This window comes from Phaseolus vulgaris, chromosome 6 (assembly GCF_051622355.1).
Source record: "Phaseolus vulgaris cultivar YP4 chromosome 6, ASM5162235v1, whole genome shotgun sequence".
Classification (NCBI taxonomy): Eukaryota; Viridiplantae; Streptophyta; class Magnoliopsida; order Fabales; family Fabaceae; genus Phaseolus; species Phaseolus vulgaris.
In genome coordinates this window covers 11463028-11477798 of record NC_143503.1, presented here as the reverse complement: position 1 = coordinate 11477798, position 14771 = coordinate 11463028, and the positions used below count along the sequence as shown (strand labels likewise).

At 36.7% G+C, this 14771-nt stretch overlaps 1 protein-coding gene across 2 annotated transcripts; it reads left to right on the top strand.

Annotated features, from left to right (window-relative positions):
• The first annotated feature begins 1231 nt into the window (after positions 1–1231).
• Positions 1232–7861, top strand: SMG7 (Telomerase activating protein Est1). Of its 2 annotated transcripts, none has more exons than XM_068638493.2 (8): positions 1232–1514; positions 2359–2474; positions 3237–3842; positions 3955–4077; positions 4621–4850; positions 4938–6856; positions 6964–7087; positions 7286–7861. In XM_068638493.2, the coding sequence occupies exons 2-6, from the start codon at positions 2403–2405 to the stop codon at positions 6832–6834; spliced, it is 2928 nt and encodes a 975-aa protein (XP_068494594.2). In that variant the 5' UTR covers positions 1232–1514; positions 2359–2402; the 3' UTR covers positions 6835–6856; positions 6964–7087; positions 7286–7861. The 2 variants fall into 2 exon arrangements, with proteins under 2 accessions (XP_068494594.2, XP_068494596.2); XM_068638495.2 differs by having other exon boundaries at positions 1303–1514; positions 6954–7087.
• The last annotated feature ends 6910 nt before the right edge of the window (positions 7862–14771 follow it).

Here is a 14771-nt window from a genome sequence, read left to right as displayed (position 1 = left end):
ACTATCATGGTTTTATAGTAATAAATTCTAAGACACCAAATAAAAATTGGTATTTATAATTTCTTTCATTTTTCCTATCATTCAAAAGAAGTAAATTTTTTGTTAATGAATGTATTTATTATTAAATTATAACAATAATCGAGTAAATGTATAGAACACATCATCCATAAATTTGCAAACCATCATCCTAAACCATCATCCTAAAACGAAGAATGTGATCCTTATGAATAAAAAATGTCATTATCATCGTTATTATATATTTTAAATTAAAATTACTAATATTAAAGGACAAAATTATAAAAAATGGTTTATATATAAAAAAATACAGTTAAATACGTATAAAATAATTTTTTTATTGGTGGTAAAATAATAAAATAAATTATGTTAAGTTGATTATATTTATAAAGTAAAAATAGAAAAAATTTAAAACGACACTTACAAAATATAAGAATAAAACTATAGAAAAAGTTTAAACTAAAAAATATTAAAAAATAGAATATATCATAGATATTTGTTTTCCAATCATATTACAGATAATTAATTTTAAAAAGTAACTGATTAGTGGTTATCTTTTAGTTGAGGAAAAAAAACTATCACATATGTAGTTTTTATTTCAATTTCTATAAAGTAAATATATATATATATATATATATATATCTTATTTAAATAAGTATATAAAGAAAATTTTATTAATTTTATGATACAGGCAGTAGTTAAGACTATTACAATAAATATACAATTTATTAAAACAATCAACTAAATCATTAAACTTATTTATATTTATATTTTATATAATATTATAATAAATTTATTTTACTTTTCCTTCAAAAGTATAAGAAAGTTATAAAAGGAAGTTTTGTCGTTTTGATCAATATATTTTATGATTTAAATTAATTATAATTGAGGTAATTTGCATTATTTAACAGCAAATTGCAAACATTAGTTGTGTGTAGAATACAAACATACCCAAAAAAGAAGAATATGAAAGACGTGAGAAACTGATTTTAATACAGCAGTTGAATTATAAACACAAAATAAAGAATAAAAACGATTTTTTAATATGTTTTTACATAACTAAAAATATTAACATAATTTATTTACTTATTATTGTTATTATTTAAAAGATTAAAGATAAAAATTTACAACATATGAAAATTGAAAAATCTTTAAATACAAATACACCGAAAACAACTAAGAAAATAAAAAGAAGATGGAAGAGAGGTCAAGAATTGAAAGTTGCTGAATGGAAAAGTGTTCCTTTAAACGCTGTGTTGGCATGGCCGCCCAAGAAAAAAAAAAAAAAAACTCACCACAACAATAAGAGATAGAGAGAGAAAGAAAGAGAGAAACAAACACGTTGAATTGAATTTCCTCGTCTCATAATCTCTTTTTGGACCCCGCAACAAACTTTCTCTCTATTTCTCTCTCTCTCTCAACCGAAACCCTAACGAAGACCTTCTTCATTCCTCTCTCGATTTCAATCCCCTGCTCTTGATTGATCCCTTCCCACACAGGTCAGTTTTGTTATCTATTTATCCGTTTGTTTATTTTTGTATTTACTTTGTTTAATTGATTTTTTGCTTTGCGAAGCTTCAATTATTGTTTCTCTTTTGCTTCTGCTGTGAAATCACGGAATTGATTGGTTCTAGTGCGATTTATCGCTGAAGGATTTGCAGATCTGGTATTGCCTTTCATTTTTCGTTTTTTTTATCTCTCGATATTATTAAATTACTCTGCGAATCGGAGCTTTTGACATTCGAATTTGCACGAATCTTATGATTGGAGTTTGTGAAATTGAAGTACATGAATTGTTTTTGGGGTCTGAAAGATGTCGAGGCGTTTCCGATTATTGCTTTGTTGTTGTTATTGTTTATTCTTTCTTTTTTTTCGATTTTTTGGTACTTTTTATCGGTTGTCTGATTGCGGTTTTGCAGATTCGTATGATTGCGATCGATTTATGCTGTGTGTTGTTTGTTTGTGTGGGTTCAGTTTTTGATACCCTAAGTTTTTGTTTTATTTGTTTTTATCTGAAACAATATTTGTTCTGAAGTCTTAATTAGTCTGTTTTACTGGACTTTTGTTCTGAGTTTGACTTTCGGAGGTTTCAGTTGTGAAGCATGTTTCTATTAGAACTTTATGCTATATCTTGTTTAATACCGTCTGTGGTTTGTTCAATTCAAACTTCATTTTTAAAGTTCAATTGGTCTGTCATTTAGTTTTCAGTTTTTCTTTCAAAAAGTATGAATATAAGATATTAATTTGAATGGAGGCTCTGGTAGTCTGTGATCAGTTTACTTGCTAACTATTCCATGAATCATTGAAGTGAACAATTTATAATTGTATAATTTATTTTTTCAGGATTGATGTGATTTGAGTCTGGTTAGTCAAGAAATAATTGATGGATGATGTTAATAGAAATGGATAAAATGTCTGCTCCTTCATCGAGGGAGCGTGCCCAACGCCTCTATGAAAAGGTATTACCTTCTTTACCCTTTTTTTTGTGGCAATTCACTTTGAGGGAAACTTTAAAAAATTGATGAACGAGCAATGCGATTTAAATTGCTGCGATGCTTTATTGGTGTAAATTTTGTATAATCTGGTTTACTTCATTGATTAAAATGCCTCGCTTGGTATCGTGGTTTATTTTCAATTTAAAACTTGAATGTTTTGCTAAAATATTGATTGTTAATCCTACTCAGATATTTTGTAATGATTTTAAAATTTAGATTCTATGAAGTTGAAATTCGCTTGCTTACTGACTTGGTAAATCTCTTTTTCGCAATAGTTCTTCTATGATAAAATTAGCCATGGGAAAATGCCATTATAAAATAAAATGGCATTAAGTAATAAATGTCTTCATTTTGGAACCAATCATTGAATTGAACTGCAACTCCAGTGATTTGTTTTTCAATGTCAAGCTCCTCACTATTAAGCCTAAGTAAATAAATATACTAATTAAGAATTCTCAATGTTCTTTGACTGTGAATTGTTGAACATGAAAATGCATAACTATACATTGAAACAAAAAATTCGCAGAATTTTTTACTTTCTGTTGTTTGCCATGGTTTTCTTGTTTTTAACATTGATTTACATTACCTTTTTTTGGTGAGATATAGATACCTGAGGTCTGTTTTGTAACATTACAATTACTTATTACTTATTACTTAGAACCTTGAATTTTGGTAAAAGGAATACTAGAGGTCTGTTTTGTAACATTATAATTATTTGTTACATAGAACCTTGAATTGGAGAATAAGCGTCGGAGGTCAGCTCAGGCGCGGGTTCCATCGGATCCAAATGCTTGGCAACAGATGCGTGAGAATTATGAAGCAATAATTCTTGAGGATCATGCTTTCTCTGAGCAGCACAATATTGAATATGCACTCTGGCAGTTGCATTATAAGCGGATTGAGGAGTTTAGAGCATACTTCAGTGCTGCTTCTCTTTCTTCTACAAGTGCAAACCCATCTCAGGGAGTGAAAGGCCCTGCACGACCTGACCGGATAACTAAAATAAGGCTACAATTTAAGACTTTTCTTTCAGAAGCAACTGGATTTTACCATGACCTTATTACGAAGATCAGAGCTAAGTATGGTCTTCCTCTTGGTTACTTTGAGGATTCAGAGAATCGGATTGTGATGGAGAAAGATGGAAAAAAATCTGCTGAGATGAAGAAAGGTTTAGTAGCTTGTCATCGTTGTCTGATATACTTGGGTGATCTTGCTCGTTATAAAGGTATGTATGGTGAAGGTGATTCAAAAAACCGGGAGTATACAGCAGCTTCTAGTTACTACTTGCAAGCTGCATCCCTGTGGCCTTCTAGTGGAAACCCCCATCACCAGGTATTTGGCAGTCATGCATCCATTGTGATTTTTAATGGTTGCATGCTTTATAGATTTTTTTACTTATGTTTCATGGTTTTTATATTCCATTTTAACGAGTCTGTTTTTCCAGCTTGCTTTGTTGGCTTCATACTCTGGGGATATGTTGGTGACTATTTATAGGTATTTTCGTAGTCTGGCTGTAGATAGTCCATTCACGACTGCAAGAGAAAACTTGATAGTTGCATTTGATAAGGTAATGTGATCATGGCACTATGGTTTTGCTCTTGTTATTGTTTAAGTACTTTGTGTTTTATTCTTTGCTTTGGCTTTTAATTCAGCCTTTCATCTTCTTGATGCCATGTCATATCATGATTATTGCTTGCAGACTAAAGTGATATTATGAGGATGAGATTCACTAATTCTTACTCTTACTGTTCAATGCTGGAAATTTAGTGTATTAAAGAATCGTATTATATATTAAGAGTAGTTGCATGGTGGTGGAGCCATGTTATCAGTATACATCTTAGGGGAAGTTCATGCATGTATTTTTTTGATTACATAATTGTATTAATTTGGTAGTATTAAGATCTTTAAAGAAACATGCTTTGGCCTCGACCACTTTGGGATTAAAGAATACGTCCTTCAACATGATTCTATGTTTATTATTTATTATATTTGTGAATGGGGTGTGCTAATTTTTTTTCTGTTTTCACCCTTGTGTCATCGATTGTCTGTGATCCTTTTGGTGCATTACATTACAATTATTCTAACTAGCTGTTGTTATAATTCATGATAGAATCGTCAAAGTTTCTCTCAGCTATCTGGTGATGCTAAAGCTTATGCAGTCAAGGAATCTTCTGTGCGAGTAACGGGTAAAGGAAGAGGAAAAGGGGAAGCAAAACTTGCAACAAGGGGTACTAGTGTTGATGCCAGTCCTAAAACAGGAGCATCCACTATACAGGAAACTTATATATACTTCTGCACTCGCTTTATCCGTCTAAATGGAATCTTGTTTACACGCACTAGGTGTATATTCTTAACATTTTCTTTCTATGTATTTTCACTGTTGATTCATATGCTTCTCTGACCTGTACCTTTTGTTTCTCATTATAGCCTTGAGACTTTTGCTGAAGTTCTTGCTGCTGTAATCACTGACCTGCGTGAGCTTTTGTCTTCTGGACAAGATGAAGAGCTGAATTTTGGGACAGATGCTACCGAGAATGCACTTGGCATTGTTAGAATTGTTTGCATTCTAGTATTTACAGTTTATAATGTGAACAAGGAATCTGAAGGTCAAACTTATGCAGAAATTGTACAGCGTGCTGTTTTGCTTCAGAATGCATTTGCTGCTGCTTTTGAATTGATGGGTTACATAATAGAGAGATGTGCACAGCTGCGTGATCCTTCTTCTAGTTATCTTTTACCAGGCATTTTGGTTTTTGTTGAGTGGTTAGCTTGTTATCCAGATCTTGCTGCAGGCAATGATGTGGATGAAAGTCAGGCAAATTTGAGATCTGAATTTTGGAACCGTTGTGTATTCTTCTTGAATATGCTGCTTTCCATTGGGCCTATGTCTATTGATGATGAAGAGGAGACTTGCTTTAATAACATGAGCAGGTATGAGGAAGGGGAAACTGAAAACCGACATGCTTTGTGGGAGGACTTTGAGTTAAGGGGATTTGTTCCACTTCTTCCTGCACAAACCATCTTGGATTTTTCAAGGAAGCATTCCATTGGAAGTGATGGTGACAAGGAAAGAAAAGCTCGAGTCAAAAGGATTTTAGCTGCGGGGAAGGCTTTAGCGAATGTTGTTAAGGTTGATAAGAAAGTGATATATTTTGATTCAAAGGCCAAGAAATTTGTAATTGGTGTTGAGCCTCAAACTGCAGATGATTTTGTTCTTCCTACCTATTCAGACATTCAGAATGCAAAAGAGTTAGTACAAGAAAAACCTGCTGACAAATCAGAGTTGGAAATTGTTCAGTCAAACCAGCACCAGCAAATGGAAGGTGATGAAGATGATGAGGTTATTGTTTTTAAGCCTATAGTATCTGAGACACGAGCTGATGTGGTTGCCTCATCATGGACACCCAATCTGGGATTGGAACCTGTTCTAAAAGCATCTGGAGGGGATTTAAAATTTCATGTTAATTCTACTCCTAGTCCTCTAATGAATCTAGGTCATCAGACTTTATCCGTTCCTGGTAGTGGTATGGTGCCTCAACACATGCAACCACTTCAGCTACATACATCTAGGTGGTTAGAGGAGGAAATTTCTATCGCTAACAATTTGAAAGGTCTTGGGATATTTGAGAATGGGCATGCAATGAAACCTGGTGTACAAGAAGCTATTGGCTTCTCCAACCATGTTTCATTTCCTATTCCTAACCAACAATCTATAGGTGCTGCTGATACCAATGGCATGTTTTATGGTGTCTCAAAAGCTTTGGACTCTGTAGTACCATCAAAAGTTGATGCTATTGCATCTTCTGGAGTATTTACTGATAACTTAGCTGTAAAAGCATCAGCTTTGCCAGTTGGTTCTAGAAAAGCCCCAGTCAGTCGACCAACTAGGCACCTTGGACCTCCTCCTGGTTTCAGTCACCTTCCTCCCAAGCAAGGTGTTGAATCCACTGTTTCAGATTCAATTAGTGGGAATCCAATGATGGATGATTACAGTTGGTTGGATGGATATCATTTTCGATCATCAACCAAAGGATTAGGCTCCAATGGTCCTCTCAACTACTCTCAGTCAAATTCTCCGCTAGTCAGTAGTAATGGCTTCAGTCCCAATGTCAGCTTTCCTTTTCCTGGAAAACAAGTTCATTCTCTGCCTCTTCATGCAGAGAAGCAGAATGGTTGGCAAGATTTTCAAAATTATGATCTTTTAAAATCACATCATGATCAGCAGCTGCAGCCACAGCAGCTCTCAGCTGGAAATCAGCAGTTTTCTCCTCTGCCTGAGCAATTTCAAGGACAGTCTATCTGGACAGGTCGTTACTTTGTGTGATGTCAGTATCAGAGTATAGATGGTATGCTTCTATGTGTGGATCATGTTGTATTTCTATTTGCTTATTGTTTGTCTTTTGCCCTGTTCTTTTTTGTTGCTAATATAATTATGTATTTGAGGTTCTTGAAGGCATATTGCGAATGTGCTGCATCCTTTTGCTACTCAATCAAACTCCAACTTTGCTGCTTCGTCATTGAATGTTGTTGGAGTTTCTTTGGCCTTGGCTTGTTGCAGGCACTTGCTAATACAAAAGGTGAGTACCAAATTCTTCTATTTGTTGATATTTACAACTTTAAACGAGGACAGTATTGCAGGTCACACCTTCCTACTCTTTCACTAAATTTTGGTCTTATTGTTTGTTTCCAATAATGTTGCGGAAGTCTCACGGGGAACCTATACTTCTACCCCTTGTATTTTTCAGTTGTTTAACATTTTTGACAAATGATCACAGATTATGATGAGCTCTTCGGTCCCCGGATGAAGGAAGATAAACATGCATCTTTACCGTTCAAAGTAAATGCCTTGTCTGGTTGGTTGGGTTGGTGGATAGGTGGTGATAAATAAAAGACTATTCAGTTGTCTTGGAGCTTATATCTTCTGGGATTGGTGGTGTCGCAATGGTTTGTTCACTTTTATAGTGGAAACGTCATATAATGTTGCACCTGTAAAAAATCGTTGTTACCGTCACTTGGTTGCAAGTGGTCCATAGTGCTAGCCCTTTTTTCTGCCGCAGTGCTACAGATTTTACATAGTTGGGAAGGTTGGTAGATAAGAAGTGGGTGTCAAAGTTGGATAATGGGATATTCACATTATGGGGCTCACTTGTTGAGCACATGTGTTTAGTTGTCGCGTCTTCGTTAAGGTTCTTATTATGTGTTGAGTATGACGAGTGGTATAATGGTTCACTTTCTCTTTTTCTAAGTCGAGGCTTCACTCGAACTTCAAAATAAATTGGTGGATTGTTGAATGCATATCCATCCATCTTGGTCTGTATCAATAATCTATCTATCCTTATTTCTCGGATTTACCATTTTTTCTATTTTTACTTGTTTCGTTTCCTAGTTTCTCTTGATGTTCTTCATGTGTTGAATGATGGAAGTTTCTCTTGATGTTCTTCATGTGTTGAATGATGGAAATGGAGGGGATGTTATAGATTTCACTTTAACCAACTATTTCTCTAAAATAATTAATTTTCATGTATAAAAGTTTAATAAGAGACAATGAAAAATTAGGTGAAAATATTAATATGAAAAAAATTTAGATTTAGATAAATTAAATTAAGTTAGAGAAATGAGATATAAATAGAACTAGAAATTAAAATTATAATTCTGTTTAACAATAACTATAAACTTATATATCTAGTTTTATTGGATGATAATATTTTTTTAGAGTATTTTGTTTATTATGGTTACATAATAGAAGGTCCACCTATATTTCATAACACAGTTCTAAAAAAAATTATATTACAAAATTTATAATATTCAAGACATGTTATTCAACGTAGTCCAAATATTAAAACTTCCTAATATTTAAAAAGACGTGTAAATGAAAGAAAAATATTTTAATAAGTAGGTAGTTATTAGTTTGTGTTTTTGGGAGATAGACAATCTAAGGATTGCGTTAATTTGGTCTAAAAATATAATTGATTTAAATTAAATAAAATATGAATGTTTTAATAGTTAAGTTAAAAAGTATATAAATAATTTCTTTAACTATTTAAACTTTATTTATAAAAATCATGATTTTTCTAAAATAAAAATTTCTCTATTTCTCCTAAGATTTTGAGTTATCTGGCTATCAAAATATGAATTTGTCTTAATGTAACTAATAAAATATGAATTTGAATGTAACTAATAGACAGCACTAAAAGAAAGCGGAAGATATTTTTCAATTAAATTTAGAGTAAGTTTTGTGTTTGCATTATGAGTCTGAGACACAAAGATGAACCTCTACTAACTTAGGATTGCAATAATACTTTTAGTTTGACAATTAGGCATAAAATTTGTTTTGGAGTAAATAAACATATAAGGGAAGCTAGTTAAAATTTGATAGCATCTTAGAATAGATGATTTAAGTTGTAGATGCGACTTGATCACAATGTTAAAAATTTTGTGTAGAAAATGTGTTTTGTTGGATAACATTCATAGAATTTTGAGTTTTGATATGAATAATATACGTGATGATAATTTTTTTATTAGATTTATGAGTTCAATTTGGAAATTGGATCGAGCTGAGCCGGAGCTGCTCCTACTGACTATGACTGGACAGCAGTGGACTCTTTCTCAAAGTCTGACCCTGCCACCTATATTTTATTGGATGAAGCAACCATCACTGAAGCAATGGATTTAGTAGCCAGCTCAACTCCATTTAACAGGTTAGTAGCGAAAGGTAAGGCGAGTGGACGAGAAGAAGGAGCAAGCCCTATTAAGTGAAGGGAAGAGAATCAAGGCTATTTTACTTTACTAGACTAGCTACCGAGCTGACTCAACTCAAGGAAGCCGGAAAGAAAGGGCTTCAAGACAGCTTCGGCAACATAAACTCGAGCTTTTATAATATAATGTTCTTAATAGACATCACTAGTTGTAATGTGTTGTATGAAGGAGATATTGAATTGTTGAAGGTGATGGAAATGATGAAGTTCTATAGTATGTGTATGTAAAATTCTAAATAGTTTGTAATATAAAATAATATGTTGGTAAAGAGATAAAATTAAGGTTAATCATATTTATTTTGTGAATAAGACTATAATAATGTTTGAACTAGAAACATGCACTAGTAGGATGATGGATGCTTTGGTAGTTAAAAATATAGAACAATACAAGTAAATCAAATTGGTTTAAAATGGTCTAATTGAGAAAATAATTACTTAATTATATATATGATAATGAACTTAAACTTTTTAAGACCAATTTTGCACAATTTGTGCAACTATAAAGAATTGATTTTTTCATATAGTGGTTGGGTGACCATTTGTTTGCTGAGAAAAATTCATTTATTTGGAAACCTGAGAAATTTAGTTGTTGATGACTCTTTTGTTTGTTGAGAGAAATTTAACTTAGTAAAAACTTGAGAGTTTTGTTTCTTGGGGGATTGAGAAGTTGTTGCGTGAACATATCTTTAGTTGAGAAAGCAAAATTTGTGGTAGAAGGAATACAATGTTTCTAAATAATATGATTTTACATGTTTATAAATACTAAAATGGTTTATTTTTCACTATTTTTTTATATTTTATCAAACTATTTTATTTTAAATATTATTATAGTGTGATGAATGATGAATTGAAATTATTTTTAGATAGGGAATAATAAATTTGATATACGATTGTATAAATTATTATGTGATTGATAATGCACATGATAAGATGTAGAACTCTACATGTAGGATGAATGATGAAATATAATCTGAGTTGGAATGTATATATGATGATTATGTCGTGTTATACATGGATGAAATGTATGAAAACCAATGTCACAAATATGTAAAATATGTGAACTATTGTTTAAGTTTGTGCCTAACTAGTGTAATTTATAATAAAAATATCTCGACTTCATTAAGTATTTAAATCACAGATTAAAACCTTAAGTAGTGAGAAGTTGAAGAAGAGTTTATTGCACATCTAGAATGCCATGAGTTACAGATTTTGAATACCTTAAACTTAACATGAACTCATGGAATTCAAGTATGCTTAAATTATAAAGGTGTTAGTTTTTTTATAGGACATTGTTAATACAGGTATTCTAAAAGGTATTAATAGATATTCTTTGGTGAATATTCTTTGTTATATAGATCCATGTGTGGTCTACAAACGGACTAACTTGGCCGAATCCTAAGATTGGACCAACTCGGTCGTCAACGATTTCTACAAACGGAGCGACTTGGCCGAATCCTAAGATCAGACCAACTCGACCGTTAACCATTTCTACGAGTGGACCAACTTGGACGAATCCTATGATCGGACCAACTTGGCTGACAACGGTTTCTACAAGTGTACCAACTTGGCTAAATCTTATGATCAGACCAACTTGGCTGATGACGGTTTCTACGAACGGACTAACTTGGCTAAATACTATAATCAGATCAACTTGGCAACGACTTCCACGATCAGACCATCTTGGCCGATGATAACCACAGTGGGACTACTTCAACCAACCAAGGTAAGGACAATAACTGTTATAAAAATTTTGACGATTCACGATGGATCTGTCTGACTGACGTTTTAGGTCAAGTTTATTTCACAAGATATCAATTAAGCTTCACCCAACCATTTAGATAAAATCCCTTCGAAGCAAGTAAAAACTTAATGAAAGTTTGGTGAAATCTTGGCAGAAGCCTAGTAAACAACTTGGCTGACAATTATGATCAGACCGCAATTATAACTGGAATACCCACGTCTTGTCATATAGTTTCTTGAACCACGTGAAAAACTGCTTGTAATGCAAACATTGACTATAGCCTCATCGCCTTGCTCGCTCGGCTCGAGGCTAGGGGGTTGTGTGTTGTCTGAATTATATTGGTAAAATGACCGATATGATCTTAATTGGATATAAACCCGATGTGAGATAATCGAAAAATGATTGTTATTAATTAATTTGTTGTGATATTATTATGAAAATAAACTATATGATTGTTATTTAGTATGTTGCGATATTATTCTGAAGATAAAAGATATGATTGTTATTATTTGAATCTGTTGTGATATTATTCTGATGAAAAACTCTATAAATAGAGGATGACCTCCAAAAGGCAAAGGCAAGTATTATTCTATGCAATACATGCTACATTGATATTTTATGCTCTCACTAACTTGATTGTCAGAGTATTGTAAATAGGGGGAGCTCCCTTCATCTCATTGTAATCTTCAAGCATCCCAAAGCTACAATTACGAAAGATCACCTCGGAGACCATCTCCAAGCTTCCGACCCTGAGTTTTGGCGAGAACAATGTTAATTTTTTATAGGACTTGGTTAATACAAGTATTCTAAAAGGTATTTGATCCGATCGGTCATCGGTAGTCGATGACGTCAGCATCAGAGAACCACGTGGACCACTCGCAGGGTGACACGTGGACCAGGTGGCAGAGAGGTAGGGGGACGATCGCCAAGAGAGGTGATCGGTGGTCAGTAACCAAGTTACCACCGACAGATCAGGCGGCAGAGAGGTCGGGGGATAGATCACCCAGAATGGTGATCGGTGGTCAGTAGCCAAGTGACCACCAGCAGACCAGTTCCCAGACTCGCGCCTGGAGGCAGAGCGCGAGTAGCGAATAAACACTGATCAGTCATCGGGTGTATTGTCATCGGGGTCTCGTGTTACACGCAGTTAAACTGGGACTAAGGTTCCCAGCGAGAGCGTTACACATGGACCTCGCATGAGCACACCTCAAGGAATCATGCACGAGAGTGGCCTGAGGGAACTAGTAAGCCAGTCGGTGATTGGTGATTCCCTCAACCCATTACGTGCGTGTCATCCTGAAGGGTAAGTCGCCTACGCAGAGAGTAACGTTTGGTGAGTGTGCCTAGACCAGCCACACCCGACGTTCTCCTAAGAGTATGCGATTTACCCAGATAAGAGAAGCATCCCAAGTTACTCCGCAAGGGCGTAACTTAGGCAGACAAAGAGAGGCGCTAGAGCCCTTCCAGTAAGTGACACGTGTGTGGTTAGATGTGAGTTGCAGGCCTCCACGTGTCATCATCTGAGAGGGGTGCGGTCCAGACAAAAGAGCACTCCGTACCACTAAAGGTACAGACAGGCGCAGCCAAGCGCAGACATGCGCAGACTCTCACGCTCCCAATTGCTGATTCTGAAGGTACGCTTTCTCTGAAAAGCATAACAGGGTTCTGACACATGCCAGAAAAGCATAACAGAATTCTGTTATGCCCAGAAGCAGGGAAAGAGAGATAAAAGAGGGAATCAGAGTGAGAGTGCGAGAAAAGAAAAAAGATAGACGAAAAACAGAGTGCAAGTTTTTCTCACACACACATTACTAGTTTCCAGTTTCTGGTGGTTCTGTTGAACTAACTTGATCGTCGGAGTGCAAACGGCCGCTAGAGGCGCCGTCTGTGTATTTTGCAGGTCACATTTTGAAGACATCTGAGAGAAAGTTCAGAAGGTGATTCTTCAAGAGACGCAGTCGCGAAGACAGGGCAGAGAGTGTTACGAAGCGATTCACCCACGTTCAAGTTGCCGGCAGGATCATTTGGCGCCCACCGTGGGGCACGAGTGAATCGTTGTCCCATATATACCACAGTTTTAAAGCTCACCAGAGTTTTATCAGTTTCTTTGATAGAGAAGATGCCTAGAAACAGACAACCATCACCTGCGCCATCCGCTGATGAAGGAGCTGTGACAATGGCGCAGGTCCTGGAAATGGTGCGCACGCTGCAGGATAACGCTGCAGCGTCGAAAGTCGAACAAGAAAGGATGCAGACGGAGTTGGCTGCGTCGCAAAGCAGGAACGACGAACTGAATCGTGTCAACGAAGAGTTGAGAAGAACGCTGCAGGCGCAGAGGGAGCACGTTGTTGACGAAAGGGTGTCTAGGCAGCCCTCACCTCCAAGGGCATTTCCCATGCCATTCTCCCCTGAGATCATGGGAACCATGGTGCCTCCCAACCTGGTGGGGGTAAAAGCGTCGTTCAAGGGGGTAGAAGACCCGGAGGCGCATCTGACGGCATTCCACACCCAGATGATGTTGTCTGGGGGCTCAGACGCTGTATACTGCAAGATGTTCATGAGCACACTGAGCGGAATCGCCATGGAGTGGTTCGTGAGTTTACCAGAAGGGCATATCACGTCGTTCTCTCAGTTCTCGAAGCTCTTCATTGAACAATACATCGTCAACAAGGCACCTGCAGTGGTGTCCTACGACCTGTTCGACGTGCGCCAATACCAGGGGGAGTCGCTGAAAGACTACCTCAACCGCTTTGGAGCACAAGTGGTTAGACTACCCAGCAAAGATGAAGATATGCTTGTGCACGCGTTTAAGAAGGGAGTGCTGCCTGGCCCTTTCAGTGAGTCTCTCATCAGGAGCCATCCCAGCACCTTCGCAGAGATCCGACGACGTGCGGTGGCGCACATAGTGGCAGAAACAGAGGTTTCTGAGAAGAGGGGAAGTGCTGCACCACCCAGACCGCGTGGAGGGCAAGGAAAACCACAGCAAGCAAGGGTGCATGAGGCCAAAGAGGGGAAGAAGGTGCGGGAAAAACCTCGTCCCTATGCACCAGGCAAAGACCAGAGTAAGGGGCGTGCAAGGGAGAATAACGCACCCCCGAGATACAACTTCATGGTGGGATTGGCGGATCTCATCGCCCTTCCTGCCGTAGCAGCAAGACTACGAGTACCAGAGAAGACAGACAAGGTACTCAGAAGGAAGAAGAATGAATGGTGTGAGTTTCATCAGGCCTTTGGCCATACACTTCATTCCTATTTGGCGCTGGGACACCAACTGGCAGAGTTGGTGAAGTCTGGTTTTCTAGCAGATTACCTGCGTGAGCCGCAGGGTGATCGCGCGTCAGGATCCCAAACTGGAGAGCAACAGCATGAAGTCCCTGTGCATGGGGAAGTGCAGACGATCGCTGGAGGCTTCTCTGGTGGGGGATGCACAGCTTCACAAAGAAGGAGATGCACTCGATCTGTGATGGCGGTAGATGCAGTGAATGAGAGTCATTACCCTGAGGTGGACATTGTCTTCAGGAAAGCTGACCTACGAGACGTTGTCCCGCACGACAACGACCCTGTGGTCATTTCTCTCATCACAGCAGGAAGACGGGTGCATAGAGTACTCGTAGATCAAGGAAGCTCGGCGGATGTCATGTTCTGGCCAACATTCAACAAGCTACAGTTGTCCCCTGATCAGTTGAGACCGTATACTGGTTGTCTCTACGGTTTTGCAGGGGATCAGGTAGAAGTGCGGGGATACATCGAGCTGAGGACAACGTT